Source organism: Phoca vitulina, unplaced genomic scaffold, assembly GCF_004348235.1.
Source record: "Phoca vitulina isolate PV1807 unplaced genomic scaffold, GSC_HSeal_1.0 scaffold9, whole genome shotgun sequence".
Lineage (NCBI taxonomy): Eukaryota > Metazoa > Chordata > Mammalia > Carnivora > Phocidae > Phoca > Phoca vitulina.
Window position 1 is genome coordinate 37,886,777 of NW_022589712.1, and position 22,908 is coordinate 37,909,684.

General features: G+C 36.9%; 1 protein-coding gene across 1 annotated transcript in view; it reads right to left on the reverse strand.

Annotated features, from left to right (window-relative positions):
• Positions 1–22,908, reverse strand: part of RNF217 (ring finger protein 217) — a 144,527-nt gene that overhangs the window by 34,409 nt on the left and 87,210 nt on the right. The window contains exons 2-3 of the mRNA XM_032407948.1: positions 22,043–22,276; positions 9,195–9,359 (exon numbers count right to left, since the gene is read on the reverse strand). Coding sequence (XP_032263839.1) covers positions 9,195–9,359; positions 22,043–22,276 — 399 coding nt within the window. The remainder of the gene's footprint in view (positions 1–9,194; positions 9,360–22,042; positions 22,277–22,908) is intronic.

Sequence of the window (22,908 nt, forward strand, 5' to 3'; positions counted from 1 at the left end):
GCTAGTATCCAAAATCTATAAAGAACTTATCAAACTCAACACCCAAAGAACAAATAATCCAATCAAGAAATGGGCAGAAGACATGAACAGACATTTTTCCAAAGAAGACATCCAAATGGCCAACAGACACATGAAAAAGTGCTCAACATCCCTCGGCATCAGGGAAATCCAAATCAAAACCTCAGTGAGATACCACACCAGTCAGAATGGCTAAAATTAACAAATCAGGAATCTAGAGATGTTGGAGAGGATGCCGAGAAAGGGGAACCCTCCTACACTGTTGGTGGGAATGCAAGCTGGTGCAGCCACTCTGGAAAACAGTGTGGAGGTTCCTCAAAAAGTTGAAAATAGAGCTACCGTACAACCCAGCAATCGCCACTACTGGGTATTTACCCCAAAGATACAAATGTAGTGATCTGAAGGGGTACGTGCACCCTGATGTTTATAGGAGCAATGTCCACAATAGCCAAACTATGGAAAGAGCCAAGATGTCCATCAACAGATGAATGGATAAAGAAGACATGGTATATATATACAATGGAATATTATGCAGCCATCAAAAGGAATGAAATCTTGCCATTTGCAACGACGTGGATGGAACTGGAGGGTATTATGCTAAGCAAAATAAGTCAATCAGAGAAAGATAATGTATCATATGATCTCACTGATATGAGGAATTCTTAATCTCAGGAAACAAAATGAGGGTTGCTGGAATTGTGAGGGGTGGGAGGGATGGGGTGGTTGGGTGATAGACATTGGGGAGGGTATGTGTTATGCTGAGCGCTGTGAACTGTGTAAGACTGATGAATCACAGACCTGTACCTCTGAAACAAATAATACATTATATGTTAAAAAAAAAGATAGTAGGAAGGGAAAAATGAAGGGGGGGAAATCGGAGGGGGAGACGAACCATGAGAGACTATGGACTCTGAGAAACAAACTGAGGGTTCTACAGGGGAGGGGGGTGGGAGGATGGGTTAGCCTGGTGATGGGTATTAAAGAGGGCACATTCTGCATGGAGCACTGGGTGTTATGCACAAACAATGAATCATGGAACACGACATCAAAAACTAATGATGTAATGTATGGTGATTAACATAATATAATAAAATAAAATTAAAAAAAAAACTACAATGGAGACTGACATGTAGTAAATATCAGTATTATTAATATTATTGTAACTGTGCTGATACCAAGGCATTTTTATGAATAAAATACAGATGGCACATAGAATGCAGCACACCCTGTTAATAGTTTGGCATTTCTTTTTAAAAAAAGAAAAGTGACCGAGGCGCCTGGGTGGCTTAGTGGGTTAAGTGTCTGCCTTCAGCTCAGGTCATGATCTCAAGGTCCTAGGATCCAGCCCCAGGTTGGGTTCCCGGCTCAGGTAGGAGCCTGCTTCTCCCTCTCTCTCTGCCCGCCCCGCCCTCCCAGCTCATGCTCTCTCTCTCTCTGTCTCTCTCAAATAAATAAATAAAATCTTCAAAAAAAAGAAAAAAGAAAAGAAAAGTGACTGTCCTGTCACCTAGAAATAGGGAGTGTGTTGACCCTGGAATAAAATAAATGACTTATTTACCCATTAATCGTGAATCACATTATATATTAGCCTATGAAAATATATAATTTCCCAGTTAATTATCTTTATTCAATGTCTTGTAAAGTGCCCTAAACAGAGATGTGAGATTATTTACACAAGAGGAAAATTAAGGTGGTCAGCTGCATGTAATCTAGTCACTTGTGACTAGATTTGCTCCCACATTACACAAATGTTTATTTAAATATTTCTCTAATCTGACATTAAGTGAGAAGGTAATTTGGGGGAGGGATGTTTGAGGAATTCCTCTTCAATTTTCCAAATTAAAGAAAGGTGACCGGGGCTTCTGGGTTGCTCAGTGGGTTAATAAGCTTCTGACTCTTGACTCTTGAGTCATCTCTCCGTGTGCTTGGGATTCCCTTTGTCATTCTCCCTAGGCCCCTACCCCCCACACTCTCTCTCTCCCTCTCGAATAAGTAAATAAATCTTAAAAAAAAAGCTGACCATTTTGAGAAATATCAACACTAATTTTGGTTTAGAAAGCCCAGTATGCTGAGCAACATTTAACTTTTACCCGAGGAAGGGAAAAATATGTAACAGCCAAATCCTTAGAGGTTGTGCAGGCAAATAGAGATGGTTGAATGGCTTCAAAAAGCTATGATGTTATCATCCTTCAATTCCCTTGTTAGATTTCACTTATTTTTAATCACAAACTATTCCAAACATTTTAAAAATTAAAGTTAATAACGTAACAGGCATACATGGATTCACCATCCACATGTGATAATGTTAACATAGTATAATATTTGTTTCAGAAATATTTTTGAAGAGATAACACTTCCTTTATATATACTTCTTTCTTTATACAATTGTTTAACCTCTTGCTTGCTTTAAACTGGCCTGCCACACATTATTGGGTAAAAGGGTCTAAAGGTGTGTCCACCTCTCTTTTAAAAGTACATTTGTGGGGCGCCTGGGTGGCTCAGTCTCTTAAGTGTCTGCCTTCAGCTCAGGTCATGGTCCCAGGGTCCTGGGATCGAGCCCCGCATTGAGCTCCTTTCTCCACGGGAAGCCTGCTTCTCCCTCTCCCACTCCCCCTGCTTGTGTTCCCTCTTTCGCTGTGTCTCTCTCTGTCAAATAAATAAGTAAAATATTTTTTAAAAAAAGAAAGTACATTTGTTAAAAAAATATACTCAGAAGGCAGAAAACTGGCCTTTGGAAAAATGGAGTTTTAACAAGTCAACACTTCACAAAGGAAAAACATGATATGGCTAACAATCAAACTCTGGTTAAGACAACGCTAATTGACTAATATTAAACCTTTTGGGAATAACCAGAAGATTAGATCATTAATCATTTTTGCAAAGTTTTCATCCACATTCTTGAAGGCTTCATAACTGTTTTTATCTAAAATGAAGCTTATTAAAATATTAGACAATATTAGAGATTTCTAATTCTTCTTTTAAAATCTACAATTATTCATGCCTTTAGAAACATCCAGCTGGGGTTTTGCTATCACTTGACAACAAATTTTTAATAAATTAAATATTTATTTTAAAATTTCCTAAAATAAACAGATTTTTTAAAAAGCATGTGTTCAGGGGCACCTGTGTGGCTCAGTCGTTGATTGTCTGCCTTTGGCTCAGGTCATGATCCTGGAGTCCCAGGATCGAGCCCCACATCGGGCTCCCTGCTCAGTGGGAGGCCTGCTTCTCCCTCTCCCATTCCCCCTGCTTGTGTTGCCTCTCTCACTGTCTCTCTCTTTGTCAAATAAATAAATAAAATCTTAAAAAAAAAAAAAGTATGTGTTCAGCAATAAGATATATATGTCATAGCCACTTTTTGGAAAAAAGGAAACAATAAAATAGATTACTTTGTCTTTTGCTTTTAATTTAGTTAGTGCTATATTACTCTACCACTATAGAACCATAATGATATACACTTTAGAATAGTTAAAATATTTTGAACTTTTTTTTAATTTTTATTTTTTAAAGATTTTATTTATTTATTTGACAGAGAGAGATAGCGAGAGCAGGAACACAAGCAGGGGGAGTGGGAGAGGGAGAAGCGGGTTTCCCACCAAGCATGGAGCCCGATGCAGGGCTTGATCTCAAGACCCTGGGATCATGACCTGAGCCAAAGGCAGACGCTTAACGACTGCACCCCTATTTTGAACTTTTATTTTATTTTATTTTATTATTTTTTTTTAAAGATTTTATTTATTTATTTGAGAGAATGAGGTAGAGCGAGCATGAGAGGGGGGAGGGTCAGAGGGAGAAGCAGACTCCCTGCTGAGCACGGAGCCCGATGCGGGACTCGATCCCAGGACTCCAGGATCATGACCTGAGCCGAAGGCAGTCGCTTAACCAACTGAGCCACCCAGGTGCCCCTATTTTGAACTTTTAAATGAAAACATAATAAAACACCATTTGCACTTAAAAATGGTTAAGATGGTAAATTTTTGTTTTCACCATGATACAAACAGCACCATTTGACTCAATATTGTTTCCAAAAAACTTCATTACAATTTAAATCTAAAGTATATATGTGAAATTGCCTACAAAATGTGCTTACTCATTTGTTTTGTATTATCTTATGTTTCTTAATTTTTAGGTGTGCATCTCACTTTCCATTTTCTTTGGATTAGCAATTCTTTTTCTTATTAACTCAGAATTTAATATCTAATCTGTGCTGTAAGACATAGTCTCAAAATGAATTTTTACATGAAATTGAACAAATATTTTAATACCTTCAACAAAACTGATGTCCCCTGCTTGCTTTAAATTTAAACTAAAAATGATCATAAACCAGACTTAGTTTTGTAGTAACTATGTTCAAGAAAGACATTTTAAAATTAACATATATTTTCTGTAGGCTAAGAATTTATATAAGACAGAAAACATGTTTTTAAGATAAAAAATAGGGCACCTGGGTGGCTCAGTTGGTTAAGCGACTGCCCTCGGCTCAGGTCATGATCCTGGAGTCCCAGGATCGAGTCCCACGTTGGGCTCCCTGCTCAGCAGGGAGTCTGCTTCTCCCTCTGACCCTCCTCCCTCTCATGCTCTCTGTCTCTCGTTCTCTCTCTCGCAAATAAATAAAATCTTAAAAAAAAAAAAATTTAAGATAAAATATAGCACTGGGCTGCCTTGGTGGCTCAGTAGGTTGTGTTTGATTCCTGATTTTGGCTCAGGTCATGGTCTCAGGGCTGTGAGATTCAGCCCTGGTCGGACTCCCCACTCTGTGGGGAGTCTGCTTGACTTCCCTCTCCCTCTGCCCCTCCTCCTGCCGTGGCGCACATGCATATGCATACTCGCACACACACTCTCTCTCTAAAATAAATAAATATTTTTTTAAAAAGGTAAAAAGTAGTGTCTCATAAGTGGAGAATAGTATGAATTAAGAAGCAATGAGATTTAAATAAAAATGGCTAGGTAAAGTTAATCTTACTATGCTGCTATTAATTTTTTATAAAAATGTCTTATAAATAAATAACTTCCAGAAACATTTCTAAATTTTTACCTTACTATAAAAAAAAAATCCCACTATGAATAAGCATCTTAATCACTTGTGGAAGAAAAATATTTCAATACTAATTCTGGTCATCTGCCAAAACTCAACTATAAATAATAATTTTGACTTCTCAGCATAAGTCAAATCTCCACATAATATTATACCATATATTAAACTGGTCTTTCCACTTGAGCAAATGATAAAAACTCATTATGGGAGACATTTATAAGCGAAGTTTTTTATTTGGAATGCTAACTAAAATAAGGAATTTATAGGTTATCAAAATGTGTTTGGATGGATATCTTTTACAAAAGCCAATCATTTAACACTCACCAATATAATCACAGAATTTTCTTGAAAAATTAGCAGCAGCAAGATTAGGGAGTTTAGAAGAGAGACTTTTTTTTATGTTTCAAGTTTTTATTTAAATTCTAGTTAGTTAACATATAGTGTAATATTAGTTTCAGGAGTAGAATTTAGTGATTCATCACTTACACACAACACCCAATGATCACAAGGGCCCTCCTTACTACTACAGCCCATCCCCTCCATCTACCTCTCCTCCATCACCCCTCAGTTTATTCTCTATAGTTAGTCTGTTTTATAGTTTGCCTCCCTCTCTCTTTTTTTTCTTTCCCCTATGTTCATCTGTTTTGTTTCTTAAATTCTATATATGGAGTGAAATCATACAGTATTTGTCTTAGACAGACTTTTATATATATTAATTTAACATATGGTTAGAGAAAAATGACAAATCAATGGGTAGGAGGAGAATTATTTAATAAACAATTAGGTTAGATTGTCTTAATTTGGAAAAAATTAGAATAGGTATTCAATGCATAGTAAACATCAAAATAAGTTATGGTTAGATTAAAGAGTTAAAATTATTTAGAAATCAAATAGTTAAAAGAAAGGGAAGAAAATGAGCTGTTTTATCAAACTTCTGGTTGATAGATAACTTTCTAAGCTTAGGAACAAAATATTTACAAAGTGTATGTAAATATATAAAATATGTGTATAAGTATGATACGTGTTTGTGTATCCACCCAAAAAGAATGATATTTGGTCAAACTAAAAATTTTTAAAATACACACAGTAAAAAAAAAAAAAAAAAAAGTTAAAAAAGAAAAACGAAAACAAAAACCCAAGCTATCATTGATATAAAAAGAAAGTAACAGAAGATAGGAGAGAAAAATGCCAGAAAAGAAGTTAATACTTTCAAACAAAGAGTTCATATAATCTGATACAAAAAAAATATGCCCTGACCTGATCCATACAAATGGGCAAAGAATATGCACAGAAAACTCAAAAGGGGCATTACAAACTAAAAAGTACATGAATTTATATTTGATGTAAAAGCAAACAAGGAGATTCAAAATATAAGAACAAAATATTTTTAAACTACTAAAATAGCATTTTAAAAATACTTGAAATGGTAATCAGAAATGCTTACATAGAAACATGTCTTCAAGTTTTTCTGGTGGTATTATAAACTGTTTCAATCTTTTAGAAAGTAAATTGGTACCAAATACTAAAAACATTGATATCCTTTAACCCAATGATTCTATCTTTAGAAATATAAGCTTTAAAAGATCCAAAATCGGGAAAAAAAGATATATTCAAGATGAACACCATCAATTCATTATGTAGAATATATATATTTTTTTATTTATAAATTTTATTTTAATTTATTTTTAGAATCAAAAAGAAATCATTTAATGTACATATTTTCACTTCTATTAGTTCAACACTGATTTCTACTATACATGCATAGCCATTTAGTTTAACTTGCTTCATATTTATTTATTTTCCAACATGTTATATTTATAAATTTTAAAGGATTATTTATGAAACCAAAGCCTTGGAGTATAAGACAAACATTAAGTCATTGAGGAATATCTCCTCATGGATTTCTGTTATAAGAATAGAAATGTTTCATGGGAGAAAGTAATTTTAAGGTCCAACAACAGCAACAACAAAAACAACAACAAAATCACAGTTAAGAAAATGCAAAGATATAAAGTCTTACGCATAAAAGAAAAGGAAAACTGAACCATTTATATCCAAAACAAGCCCTAAAATATGACTTAAATTGACATAAATTATATGGGACCTGAATCTCACCAGAAGGTAGATTCTCTGTTACACACCAGTCATGTAAACGGATTCCATGGTTCCTTGGCTCCTTTCTTTTCAGCTATTTGAAGTGAATTCCTTTTCAAGCCCCAACATTTTAGCAATTACTTCAAAAAGCAACCAACATGTATGCTTTCTCTTAACTGTTTATCTGTATTTGTTAAAACTGTGGGAAGTTGTTAGTGCATTCAGAAAACTCCTTACAGTTGGCTGCTTTTTCTTTCTATATATCAGAATCCGTTTAATGTTGGATTGAAGGATTACAGTAACCCCTGTATGTTTTTATGTATTACCTCCATTCATTCAGAATTTCCCCAATGTATAATGCTGCATTGCTCATTCAGCATACAGTCTTGGAGCCAGGCTAACTGGTAATTGTTTTCACAGCTTTCCAGAGAAATATAAAGTATACTTTCAAATAAAGTGCTAAATGGAATGACTAAACAGCACTCCTAAATTCCTACTGGTCTTTATTTAGTTGAAACTGAGTAGCAGCTTTGAATAAACTGGAAAGGCAAGAGCAAGGGGAAAAGGCCTCATTTTCTCATTGTTCTTCAATGGATGAAAAATAAATGTACTGAGCAATTGATGCAGTGATCTGGAACAACCCTGAAATCAAAAGGATAATTGTGGATGAATTTGCCTTCCACAGGGAAAACAAAGAAAGCTTTAGCTCAAAGTTCTTTAGACATCGCTTTTAAGAGAACCAGGTCATCAAAACTATTTCACAATTTTTTTCAAACGCTAAGAATGCAACATGTTATTTCAGGCAATACTTTTACTTACTATATGTATAAACTTGTATGTGAACCTAATACAGTGAATCTGTGCATTATATTTATGCTCATTAATAAGCTTCAGAATATACTTTACGACTTCAAGTTGGACTTACAAGGATTGATTTTTAACCATTTTCTGAGAACTGAAATTTTATTTATCTGGTGCTAAGTCTCCAGGAAGGAATTGCAGAATGATTTCTAAAGATTAATTTGGCAAAAAATGGAAAACATATACGGTAGGGTGTACATATGCATATACACACATATAGTTTTCTAAAGTGAGCTTTGAGAAAAAAAAAACTCCAAATTTCAACAGATCTCTATCCTGTAAGTATCAAATCCATAGTTTTCTGGCTGGATTTACTTGCTGATTTCTCTGTAGGTGAGTCTTCGCTGGCTGTTTGCATGGTTGACTTTCAACATCTAAATTTTAGCTCAAATGCCTGTTAACTCTTGATTTCCTGCATGATAATCAAGAGAAAAATGAAAAATGGGATTCATAAAATCCCCAAGTCCTGACTTCAACTATTAGCTTCTACGATTTATAAAAAGCAAATGATCAGCTTATTGTAATCCTAAAGTGATAAGCAATGAAAGAGGGAAAGAAAAGCAAAGGATTGCAAGGATTCAGAGCCTGCCTAATTGAGAAGTGATTATAGTGCATGTGGCACTAGAAATAATACTTTTATATCATTTCCATGCTGGATTTTCCCTGTACACACATTCCCATTTTTAAATGGAAAATAAAAACTCTGAAGTTTAAAATCAGTAATTATATGTAGCCTTCTTATATTTTGAAGTATAATGCAAATAAGAAGAATATACATTGTTTATACATAAAATCTTCCATTTAGTTAGGTAATATAATTACTTTTCTAAAATGAAGCAGCAAATATTCTTTTTCTCCACATCTGCATTAAGAAAGTCATGCATGTTGGGGTGCCTGGGTGGCTCAGTCGGTTAAGTGACCGACTCTTGATTTCGGCTCAGGTCATGATCTCGAGGTCATGAGATCAAGCCCCAGACCAGGCTCCACGTTCAGCCGTCAGTCTGCTTGAGATTCTCTCTCCCTCTCCCTGTGTCCCTCCCCCAACTTGCACACATGCGCTCTCTCTCTCAAATAAATTAAAAAAAGAAAGTTATGCACGTAATTCATTTTAATATTGTAAGTATTACTGTTCAATGATATCCAGTTGCACACGTTTCTTGTCTTTCGTAAAGGTTAGTTATCTCACCTTGCACTTTGGACACTTCTGGGCATTTCTCTGTCCATGCTCAATTTCGCTGGCCCAGTGACGCAACAATTTGTCCCCTTTTTTGTACTCCTTGCAGTTAACACCTTCATGCCAAGGAGAGTGGCACTTAAAACACCAGACGAATTGGCAAGTGGGGCACTGGATCTGTATAAGGAAAAGTAATATTAAGCACTAGTAGACATACTGAGAGTATTTAAAAGGATAAGAACGATGATGCTTGAGGAAATTAGCTAAAAGGCTGTAATTTGTCCAGATTTAAAATATTGCTCCCTCTACAAGATTAAGCTACAAGAAGATGTGACTCTTACATTATTAAAGGAGGAAAGATATGGATGGTATGGATGATAAAGGCCGTTTGTACACTATACTGGAATGAAACACTGGGCCATTCTGGAAATCATTTTGGCCTTATGAAAATCTTCTAGATTGAAGCACAGAGTAAAACCTGAAGGTTCACAATGCCCCAATCTACACATTCAGACTGCTGCCCTTAAATCCAGCTTTCCCTTGAACCAATTTCCGAGGCATTTCAATTGCTCTTCTTACCAATGGCTTCATTCACTTTTATAAAATCAAAGCCTCATAGATGCTCCATCAAATGAAAAACACACTGGCAAATAAACTATATACCAGCATTTACTAGGAAGTACCATTTTAAATAAAGGATATGCTTCATTTGCTATTAACCTAAGGGAAGTTAATTATAAAATCAATACAAAAGATCCTATTATACATATATTCGTATGGTGAGCCTGTGGCCTGTACCTAGGAAACCATCAAAAAGACGTCTTCATATTTTCACTATGTGAGAGTGTGTGTTTACATTCATTGAAAATATCTGTCTTCCACTTGACATGGAAGACATTTTATCTGACTTTCTTTATTTTGAATGACAGTGAAGTATCCCATTCTCATACAGGATTTCTGGTCTTCACTCTCTAAGAACATATGGGCATAATTTGACTTTCTCGGCCCTGTTTGATTAAAGCGAATGAATAAAATGTCTCACTATGAACAACACTGATAAGTACTCTTCTCTGTGCTCCTGTATATTATTTCACGCAGCATGAATGAATTTACTGACTACACTTTGAAGATTAGTTAGAATTTCTTTTGGTAAACTGTTGACAATATCACTACTTACTTTTTCAGAAAACCCTTTTTTGACAACAAAGTTTCCAATATACAGGTTAACCAAGGAGCAATTATAATCACAGCTCTTATGTTTACCACTCAAAGCAGGGCAGTTCTCACTAACATCAAGAATAAGTAATGTTCTTCCTATGTAAATATGAAGTAACAAAAGTACTTTTGCTTTTAATTTATATCAAAACAAAATAGTATTTTGTCATAAAATTTTAGACATCATGCCTATTTATTTATTGAAATTCTGTCATCTGCAATAGTTAGACTGCTGCATGACATGCAGTATTTATTTTTACCCACAAAATAATGCTACAAAGTAGGTACAATCACAAGTTTACAGATAAGAAAACTAAGACTCACAGAGGTTAAATAACTTGCCCAAAGTGACACAGCAAGCTTGTGTTAAGAAGCAATTTAAACATAAGTTTGTCTGGCTCCAAAGCCATCATTCTTTTCACTTTGCCAAACCCGCCCTCACACTAAAGAGTATTCTTTCTTTGGCAATTGAAAACCAAAATGTAGAAGTCAGAGGTCATGTGGTTAAGCTACTCAGTAAATCAGAATTCTATATGACTACCAACATACGGTGAATTTTGAAAACCCTTTACAAAATTTTACTTACATAAACTAGGAGACTCTTGGGTAAAAAAAAAAAAAAAAAAGAGGCATGTTACTAGTTGGTCATTTAAAATCAACATTTTTGCCTTCTCTGGTCATTAAAGTTAAAATAAGTTATTTTAAAGTAAGAACAATGAGTTGAAGTGGGTAAACTCCAGATAATAAAAGAATATAAAATGACCATTCCCCCATGTCCTCAAACAATGAGTAATAAATGTAAATGCCACATGGGGCCTCTGTGAATGTAATTTTCGGATGTAATGAGTGAAATGGGGAAGAAGTCAGAAAGACTTGCTTTTCCTCACGCACCTGCCATTATCTCAGAAGGGCTTGAATATTTAACTAAGTTCTTTTCTATTCAACATTATTAGTAGTTCTAAGTCACTGACCTCTAGCACTGTCAAATAAGAAAAAAAACCTCTTTGGTTTTCAATCAGTCAGTCAGATTGTATTTTTGAAGTGGATAGAAGAGTGAATGAAAGAGCACTTTGACACTGGGATTAACTGTGGGTACTGGACATCACAATGGTTTAAGGATCCTTGTGACCAAGTGCTAGACTATCACCCCTATGGATCCCTAAGGAAGACGTTAGAAATGTGTGATTGTCCTAACAGACCAGAATGATAAGGAATCTGATACTTAGGTGTCTATACCAGTGACTCTGGCTCCCAACTTTGTGCAATAAACAGCGAAGTCCCACAGCAGATCCTACTGCCAATCTTCACCAACAACCCGGACTCCGTGGCAAACTGTGAAAAAAGTTTTGCTGCAAGCTCTCACGTGAAGATGAATAATTTAAATTCAGACCCAACTGCTTACTGTCTCCCACTGAAAACATTAAAATAACTATTGCTTTGCTCTGGACTAAGATAATAAAAGGACTAATAGGCAACCCCAACAACCCTATTGTTCTGAATGGTCTAAATTCTAACTTTCTGGTCTGAAGATGCCTTATTCCATTGTGGCCTTAACCATATTCAAAATTGGCCTTATATAAAAACACATACGGGCATCAATGCTGCACCTTCCTCCACTCCTTTTTCAATACTTATTCCTTCACATGAAACGCCATCTCACAACCACAGACCTCCCACACAGATTGCCCGCCTTCTGAGTAATTAGAGTCACACAGAGGTCACTGTGTTCTGTGCTTGTTACTCAAAGTGTGCTCCGAGGAGCACCAACATTGGCATCACCTGGGAGTTCGCTGGAAACAAAAAAAATCATGTCACAGCCCACACCTCCTGAATCAGACTCTGCATTCTCACAAGGTCTCCTGGTGATTCATATGCATGCTAAAGTTTGAGAAGGTCTGCTCTTTACCATGTGACCCCGTCTCCCCGGCCACAGCTGATTCCACCAGGGAGGAGGCACTAAGCAAAAGCATGTCTCCTCTGGCTGGCAAGCAGCCTACGTGGTGGCTGGCATGAGCTTTGTGCACTAGGGTGCTCATTGTTGAACAGAGATGAGGCAAGACAGATTTTCTTCTCTTGAGGCGTGAAATGGGGATACACGTACACTTTATCTTTGTTGTGGAGACAAAGACAAGAAAAGCTGAGTGACCATAGTGCAGATCACAAGAGAAGGGAACAACTGACATTCACATCTAGAGACACAAAAGAGGGGCTCTCATGCTACTAGAGCCAGTGACCAGTTCTCCGTGGGGCCTGCCTCGGTGGTGGCTGAGGCTGCTGTCCTGCCCTTCCTTCTTCCTGTGGAGACTCGCAGTAAAGCTCAGAAACTGAGGTAGCTTGAGAGAAAGTACATCTCTGCCTTTTGTAATTGGAGAAAGTCCAATTAACACAATCTGTCCATTGAAATCTTATCCCGATCAAATGCTACTTGCTTCGAGATGTCTTCCCTCTCTTCCCAAACAGATTCAGTATCTTAGAGAGCTCACATTCAACATGTAGATGTCTAATCTCTTTAACAGGCTACAAGCTCACTGAGTTACAAAAGCTGTCTCAGGTATCCCGTGTTTCCTGAGATAAGTAGCGCGGAACTTCTGGCTTATGGTAGGCCCTCAAAGTTACTTGTAAAATGAATTGTTTTGCACACAGCACGTACTACATATTGGCTAACACTAAATGAATTCCAAGAAAAACCAACATATCTAATTTATGACCAATGGCTGAGATGGTATCCTTACTTCTTAGATTACCAGATGATGTTTACTAAGTATTTTATCTACGTGACATTTTACTGAGCATCATTATCACGGTCAAAGTCTTCTACAAGAGACAGGGCTGCGAGTGTTTCAAGAATAAAGTTATCAGAGTTAAGAATCTTGATTAACTTGTCCCAGAATCCATGAAAGATTAAAAAAACCTTTGTATTACATTTTAAACTTCTGAATTCTTTTAGTTTTTCCAGAAATCTGGGCTACCGTGACACTCAGATGACAAGTTAAACCCACCGACTTGCCCTAAGCAAATGGTATTTTCTCTTGACAGTTCATGCCGAATAAAAAAATAACCCACAAAATAAAAACAGAGTTCCAAACCAAAGAGGATCCCAGAAATGTCTTTTTTTTGCCTAAATTCTATACACTCCTATAAACATAATTATTTTAAACAAATCAAGAAATCATTACTTATCAAACTTAAAATATCAGACAATATCTATGTTGAAATGCAGCATTGCAAATATGAGTTAACTCAGTCTTCCAAGAAGAATTTGCCTTATTAGAACTACAGGGTAAGACAGATATGCAATAATGAAACATATTCATCAATTCATTTGCCCATTCAACGAATATTTATTGAGCACCTCAAGTAGCAAGTACTGAGTGTACTGATTTTAGGCACATAAAAAAGAATGAAAATACTGATCCTCAAGGAACTTATTGAAGACAGGCAGATACAAACCCAGAGAGCTATGAAACCATGTAATTACCGGTAAAATAGAAGTTTGGACAAATGGGACAAATGGGAAAGGTGCTTTAGGGCAGAGTGGAAGGCTAATGTTCAGAGAGAAGGTGGCCTTGAAGGCTGAGTGGAATGTCATTGGGGCCAGTGATGGGGTAACACTTCCATGCCGAGGGCCCAGCCTAAGCTTCCACAGAGGCCTGAAAACACCTAGAGCACTGGGGAGATAGCAAGTGTTCTCGTGGGGCCCAAACTGAGATGTCATTTCAGCTGCTTCAGTCCTGAGCCTTGCTGAAGTGTCCAATTAACAGAGTTCACTTAGTCTTATATTTACATTCCTATACTCTTGATGTGTCTCTCAAAATACACTGTGGTCCAGAAACTTCTTACATGTAACATATAAAACTTATGGCTGTCAGACTAGGCTGGGTTCTGAGGAAATTGATCAATATATAAATAATAGGGAAATCTTGTGGTTGTAAAAAGTTCTGTAACAACTCAAGATGGCTTTCTTGAAGACAAGAAGATTGGGAAGAAGTATAGGGTATCATAGAAAGGAGAAGAAGTCGTCTTTGATGCATGGCTTCGAATACCTTCAAGGAAGCACTATCTGCTCCCTTATCAGATCAAATCCTAAAGCAAGAGTGGCAGTGGAGGGAGGTTCTCCACATGGGAAAACATAGGCTTGACTTCTTGCCTCAATTCTTAGTCCCTAAGATTAGTCCCTTAGTCCCCTCCTACTTGGGGATATCTCCCTGAATATAGTGCCAGTAACATGCAGGCTTATAAAGCACTGTTCCCTGAACATAGTCCAAATGTGGTCCAGTGACCTTTGCCTTAATTTCTCACAGCATAGCTGAAACTAAACCAGAAAATGAAAGGGAAACTTTCCTAAAGGTCGGGGATCAAATGAGGACAACAAACAAACAAACAAAAAACCCCCAAAACAGTTAACACACAAGATAACCTATATGGAGCTGTAGTGGTTATTCATATAAATAGCCTTACCGACATCCCTCATATTGGTTTCCAGGCTCCTTTTGTTTCATACCAATCTATTTTGCTTCTGCTGCCTGGAAACACCTTTAAGCATTTATAGACTCTTCCTTTAAACCTAGAAAGCAAGGCCCAGAGAACTATCTGTCTGAATTTATTGCTTATCTGAGGACCTATCTCTTCATAGATGAATATAAATGATACTGGAAGATTCTGCCCTGATTTGTGTAGTCCAAACTCACTAGCCAGAGCAGTATGGCATCATCCCATTCTCAACAAGACATCTCTTCTGAACACAACACAGTAAGGCTAACATCTCACAGAGATGACCCACCTTAAGTAGCAGAAGGGCCATCTAATTATATAGTGTACCTGAGGAAATGGGAGTATTGACTGTGACCAACAGGTGAAAGCAAGGGATAGAGCTCAGCCTGAAGATAACAATGAATTCTTTCAAAATGGAAGGGAATGATTCTCCGAGTAGAAAGTTTCTTAAAAATGGAAGTGTTTAATCAGTGTCTGAATGGCCACCTGCAGGTATTTTGTAGAGAGGACTTATGCACATGTAGACTGTTGCATTAGGTTCCCATACAGATCTGAGAGGGTAAATATGGCAAGGTAGGAATGCAGAGCATGGTACGTGAGAAATCCATTGCCCTAACATCTTCCAGACCATTTCCTAATGAGCACCAGACTTGGCTTACTTTTACCCACTCTTCAGCATGTCATCAGAGAGAAATGATTCTTGAGCTTGTCTCTTGTGCAGAAGACCCAAGGGATGATGTGGTGAAGCAAAAAACCCCAACAGTTTTCAATCCCATTGTAGGTCAATTTATGGTAGCTATGAGCCTTGATTATTACAATTATTGTAGTTTTTTTTTTTAAACGTCAGATGTAGGTTAAGATACTAAACGAATTCTAGTATTTGGTCTTTGTTGTTAGAAGTTCAAGTAAAGACTCCATAAAATATTATGGCTAATTTATACATCAATAAAGGAAACAAAGAACAACTTTAGCAAAGCACCTCATTAGTAACTAGAGAGAAAATGCATCCTAATAAAATTTGGTAGATCTGCATCATAGCTGGGTATTACACATTTTTTCAAAGTTAGCATGTATAACACACCCTTTGTTTAAGCTGGCTTCTTTAAACCAGGCTAGACAACTTCATCTTTATCTCCTTCCCAAATCTATGCTAGCAATAATCATTTAAGAAGTGACACTTGTTTTCTACAGCCCCTAACATCAATGATGCATTAATGCCAAGAGAAAGTAGTGTGTGTCATAGGATGAACTGATCTTGCAGGGCTCATGCACAATCTGATTCTCAGTTTGTAAATATTGTCAACTTAAAGTGATGGTGTTGGGGGAAAAACCAAAGAGCAAAGCAGCATGCTAGCCACACTTTCATAGGAAACTGTTGAACATTTTCACACACAGGAAAAAATTCTCAAATTATCTTTACTAAAAGAAAGCTTAAGCATATTGATTGATTGATATAAATGAAAATTGTTTGCTGGAGGCACAACTGAAGATGTGCAGCTGGGATCTGAACAAAGGATTGGCAGGGTCCCCGAAGCAGAAATAGTGGGAAGCCACTGTCACTCTTAGGCCCAAGGAGACAAAGGGAGAAAGAGGTTTCTGCAACCCAGTGAGAATTAGAAATATGGGGGAGGGACCACCTAGTGGGAGGTAATCCTAGAGGGACATAGCTACTGCCAGAGCTTTGTACCGAATTAGGAAGGTAGTGAGGAGGTAATGTATCTACTGCTTTCTCCTTCCGCCCTCTTGTCTCCTGCCAATGGCAACAGTTGGCTGAACCCAAACAGGAATCGAGATGTAAGGGAGTCTGGAAAAGAAGTTCAAAGAGTCAACTTTCTAGAGTACAGGACAGGTCAGAGCGGGTTGAGTAATAGACACAGGAAGAGGGTAAATTGAGTATTACCAGAATTCCAGCCTTCCACTTAAGCACGTTTTAAAGTACATTAATTAAGAACAACACACCCGTTGATTTGATTATAAAGACCTTAGAAAAGTTCTTTTACCACACAAGGAAATAATGTATTTGCAGTTTTATAAAATGTGATTTCTACCCAGAGGGTTTAATAATTAAAAGAGAGGGAAAAAGGACTGCTAACTATATAAGGTAAGAACACAGAGGGAGTTTCCCCAGGACATTTTACTGGTTTTTTTCTTTCACCTTACAATGAATCAAAACACCATTCGGTGAATTTTCAAGGTTCTGTTTATTATCTGTGGGAAGAAGAGTGGGGTTTATATTAGTTTTGCCTCAAGGAAACCATAAAGAAAATGACCTCTAACACATTCCCTGCGTTGATTTATGCATGCCCTTCAACTTAGTCCAAATCAGTATGAAAAGGGGGACAATTTCTTGGTCTACACTGGAACTAGGAAGGAAACCAAGAACTGCCCCTACCTCAGTACAACTCCTAGGCATAAAATGACTACATTTAATCATTTGTAATTCTCTCCTCTTTTTCAGGAAAATCTATAACCTTCTCTACCTCTCAGAACATGTTTTATCCATTTCTGTGAATTCAGTCATCTTCCCCTGCCTTAATGCTTGCCAACAGATCCCTCCTCATAAGATCCACGCTTCTTAGAGATCTCTTTGAAGCCCCAAAGGGTTTTCGAACTTAACATCATCAATACATTTCAAACCAAATTTGTTTTTCACTTCCCAAGCCTGTTCTTCTTCAAGACAGAGTCAGTATCATCCCTCCTTTGCTCCCACCATCCATCAGTCACCCAGTCTTTTATTCCACCTGTCTTCTTCTTGACTCCTCTATCTCTTTCCCAGTAACCCAGGATTGCTCATTCTGTGGCCCGTGCCTAATAATGAGAGCAAACATAATAATTTCTAGCAAGTGTTGAGCATTTAGGATGCGTCAGACATGGTGTTAAGCACTTTACATGTGGGACCCTGTTTAATCCTTACTCTGCCCTTCTGACAGGTACTAACCCCAGTGAAACATGTGAAAACTGTACTCACAGGGGCAGAGCTTGTATGTGGCAGACTGAGTTTAAATAGAGTTGGAAGCCAGTGCTCTGACCCACCTTTTCCAGCTTGGCAAATTGAGCATTTCAAAGCTTAGTTTATTCTTATTGAAGTCTTTCCAGTCTCTCCTGTCCTTTTTTCTCCCAGTGCTCTCAGCATTTTCTACCCACATTGACTACAGTACATATTATTATATATGCATTGGCCCATTTATTAGTTCTTCCAACAAATATAATTTGAGAGTGCAGTCTATCAGACACAGGGCTTGACACAGCTTCTCAGCAGTCAGCAAGCCTGGACTTGGCCTCCTAGAGACCAGTGGGAGAGAGTTTAAGCAAATAACCACATGATAACACCATAAAACCCCAGATGATAGTTGCTATGGAGAAAAACTTCAGGTGCTGGGGACATGTCTGTCACCAGGCATCACATGAGCGTCATTAAAGCACAACTGCAGCATTTTCATTTTCCCATCGCTAATGTGTTCACTGTATTGATATGCAGTTGCATTAATACATTCTAGGAACTGTTTCAGTTAGAGATTAGATTTTTTTAATTGGATTTGAAATTAACATTGAAGAAATGGAGTGGTAAAATATTTTGGCCTCATGACAAGAGTTGCAGGAACAAGAAGACAAATATTATGAATGAGAAAGATTGGATTTGCACAAAGGCAAGGTTGTCTCAATGTAAATCTCTCCGTTCAGGAGTATACTTATTCTATTTGATATAGTAGTAGTTTAATGGAATTCTGGACATAATGAAAAGCTCTGAGTGCTCAAACTTCTGTCAGAAGGGAGATGTTGAGTGAGGGCTTGGAAGGATGTACTGGCACCTAGGAGTTCTTCTTCCTGCTTGTTGATATATTTTGTTTACCTTGCAAAATACTAAAAAAATTAACAAGTGGTATTTACAAACCTATTTAAATGAAATCCCCACATATGGTATTTTAGATTTCAAATTTCATGTGAGATGTATCCAAAGGTATTTCCTGCTATAAAGTAGCTGTGATATTTCCAAGCAATTTTAACCTTCTATTTAAGTGCTTCTGAATTGACAGAAATCATAATAAATGTTCAAGGAGTGACATCTTGGATCACAACATTATAATTCAATGACACAGAAAGAGTAATATTGAAATATACATTACAAGGGTTTCACCAATTGATACAAAATCCATTGTAGGCTGTAAACAATATTATAAAGAGATTTTAAATTGCTCAGACATGTAAGACATTAGTAGTAATCTTTTTTTTTTGTTTCTGTTGTGTTATGACTCAGTTCACTACATTCAAGTACTTGAATTCAATACTCTTAAAGTTATGATGAACTACACCATTTGGAAGTGGATCTGTTATTGGGGAAACAGAATTTTTAAAAACAGAGCAAACCTAAAAAATAGCCATTGATTTACCACAAAGAACAAAGATAATAGTCTCAGTGTAGGGTGCTATACTATAATCATGAAAGTCACAGTTGGTTTGCTGAAGCATCTTTGTCCAAGCTCTCCTTATTCATAATATCCAGACAGGTATGGGCACGTAAATCAAGTAGTTAATGTTAACATAAGAACTTACAGTTTAATGATGAAAAATGCTATATAAACGTTATATTAAATAGTAAAAATCTTTGCTTCAGGAATTGTGTGAATTATCCCTAGAACTTTGTACTGTATAAAATGGGGGGATTATCTTTTCTGTTAGAGATCTTCTCTTCTACAAGAGTAAAGATGAGTAATAACAGTAAGCATCCCCAAATTTTGTGGTAGCTATATTTTTCTTGAAAGTTGTTTAATAGTTTTACTTTATATTTATTGAGATTTTCATCCCTTACCCATTACCAAGGATTTCCACTGTTTATGATCAACAGTGTTTATTTTGTGTTGAATTTCTCCTGTCCCTAAAGCAAATATCCTTCTCCTTTGCTCATCAGAAATAAAAAACTGAGCTTACTAGGTTTGAGGTCTTGATCCATTTGCCCCCTACGTCTCTTCTTACTTACAACCCAACTGATGGACATTGGAGGAAGCCCCACATTGGGAAATGTTATCAGGATGCACTTGGTTCACTCAAAATTATACAAATATAGGATCTTATATTTTTCAATTTTTACATATTTCCCTCTCAATACATGTGCATTCGGATAAATAATGCTCATCACCAAATAATTTGGTGACTTGGGATGAAATGGGATTTATAAAATTTTACTATAGCTATAATTGCACCTTAAATTACACCTCTAACCCATTTCATAAGAACAATATATTTTTGAATGTTTTCCATTTTGACTCAATTATGCATACATGTTTTAATTACCAAAATTCCAAAATAGTACAGTCTGAGTTTATATATATATTTTATAAATATGTATTAATTGTATCAATACATATATTTTATAAACAAATAAGTTATATAAAAATGTATTTATATATATATGATTCCAAACATAATTTAGAAAAAATAAAATACGCTGTTATGAGATAAGAAGTAATTTCTTCTAAAACTAAAACTAGTAATTTCTGATCACATCAACAACATAAAATTGGAATAAAAATAACTAAACCTAAGAAATATACAGAGTCAAATAAAAGTCTGCTCTTGCTATTAAGTCAGTATTCAAAATCACTGTGAGTGTATTATTTTAGTTATACAGTTTTGCAACCTCAAAAATGTACTTTTTGGAGAAGGAAAAAAAAAGGGGGCGGGGGGTTTCCTGCTAGTTACGAGCCTAGCCTTCACAAAAATAGTAAATAAAAGAATTAACTGTGAGAGCCAAGCGATTTTCAAAGCCCAGTTGCTCATTAAGAGGCTTTGAGTAACCCACTGTAGCTCATCACTGCAACCCACAGAGGGAAGTCCTTGCTAAACCACAGTCCCTCACAGTTACAGAATGAATACCATAGCCACGGCTGCTTCCAAGACCAGAACGTGGGCAAAGCCTTACCTTATTATTATATTACTATATTATATTATATTTTGCTGTAATGACAAGGGTGAGAAACTACTGCCACTGGTCTCAGCATCTTCCCGCGTCATTTACCGCACAGGTTCCCAGCTGCACTGCACGCTAGCAACACCCGGGGAGGCTCAGAACTGTGCTGGAGTGTTGTTGAGGGGCGGCCCGGGGCACTGGCAGTCTAAAAGACGCCTAGGTGATGGGGATGGACAGCCGACGCTGTGAATCAGGGAGTAGCTCCCACACCTCACGGCCCGGACTTCAGTCTTGCCCTCCAGTGACATCCTCTACTAATGCTGCCAGAATGATCTCTCCGTAATGCCTACAGAATTAAATTCAAACTTCAGAACACAGTGTAAGACTCTACAGGATCTACTTTTAAATACCGGCCCGGCTGCCTCTCCCTGGCTCCCTCCCCACCAGCCCCAGCAAGCGTTTGTTTCCAGCGTGCCTGCCCCAGCCTCGGGGCCTGCGCATGGACTCATTCCTTCAGTCCTTGCTCGGGCGTGTCCTCCAATGTTTACCTCTTTATCTGCCTGGAGAACTGCGTCTTCTCCAAGAAGTCTGTCCTCACATCCTAGCCTCTTCTCCTCCATCCATGTTCTCAAAGCACAAGTGTATTGGGGTTCTCGTTTTTGTTTGTTTTGTTTTTTTGACTAATCATATTGAACTGTCATTTTAGAACATATGTCTCTCTCACCTTCATTAGACATTTTTGGAGCAAGGACGATGTCACAGTTGCTTCTGTATCCCCCAAATTTAGCATACGGTCTAGCTTATACTGGCATTTTGGACCTGCTAAATACATGAATGAATAGCATTTTATACTATTTTCATTTATTATAGACAGAGCCAGAGGAGATTCATTTTGGGCCCACCAAAAAGACAAGCTTACACTAAAAAAAAAAAAAAAAAAAAAAAAAAAGATTAGTATTTACTTAATATTTAGTAATAGCAGGGACAATTACTTTAAAAGATTAGTCATCCAATTAGGCTACTAAATGAATTTTAAACATGGTTAAAGTCAAAGAAAAACTTTAGTTAAATCCTCAATCGTGCTTTCTTATCATCAGCCTCCCCAAACCACGTTATTTTCAGAATCACAGCCAATATATACCCACCTTAGACTTCGGTAAGGGAAGGAAGCCCACTTAATGCCCACCACAAGTTGGCCTAATTTGGCATCATGTGACATCTAACCCACAACTCTGGTGAACATGCTTACTTTGTATTTGCTTTCTGATCTGGAAGGGGTGGGGATATGTCCTTTTTTCTTGAAGGTTGTAAAGTGCTTGCACTGAGGACATGGCTTGGTGCTGGAATCAATACGGCCAAGTTCCAAGAAGTACTTATATTTGATGGAATCTTCATGGGTTAAGTTAAAGACAATCGTTCTTTCTTCCAGGAATTCAAAACATTCTGTGATAGGGCATTTGATTTCTACTTGGCCAAGTTGTACCTGTGAGAAAGAGCACATGGGAGACAAAAAAAAAAGACACTGGTTAATCTCTTCTTCTTTTCTCATATATTATCACTTATTTCATCATTACAGTAAAGGATTATCCGTCATTTTTCCAGATTTCTAACATAGTAAATGGTAATCACTTTGGTACCTACATTAGGCTGTACCAAAATAATTAATCACTATATAAATTTTCCAAAATGATTTACAGCATATTTAAGCATTCTCTATCATCATATTTGTGAACTTAAATGGACCTAAGCCACAGGCTCAGCAAAGAAGCAAATTATCATCCCATCCTTCTGGAAACCTCAGGGTAAGAGGGCATTCAGACAATGTGCCAGCTCGAGGATGAAAAGGTGGTTCAGATTTTTCAACCTTACTACGGAGTATGTCAGCACTAAACTTAGGGCAACTGTACTTTAAAAGAAATAAAAAGGATTTTGAAAAAAAAAAAATATATATACATATAGATATATATCACCTAGTAGTTTAATATACTGCAATAATAACCTCATCTTCCCTGACTCTTCCATGTAATAGTTTTTATGTCATCAGAATCACAGGAACAAGTAAGAAAATTACACAAATCACATTGGTTTAAAAAAAAAAAAAATCCATATGATGGG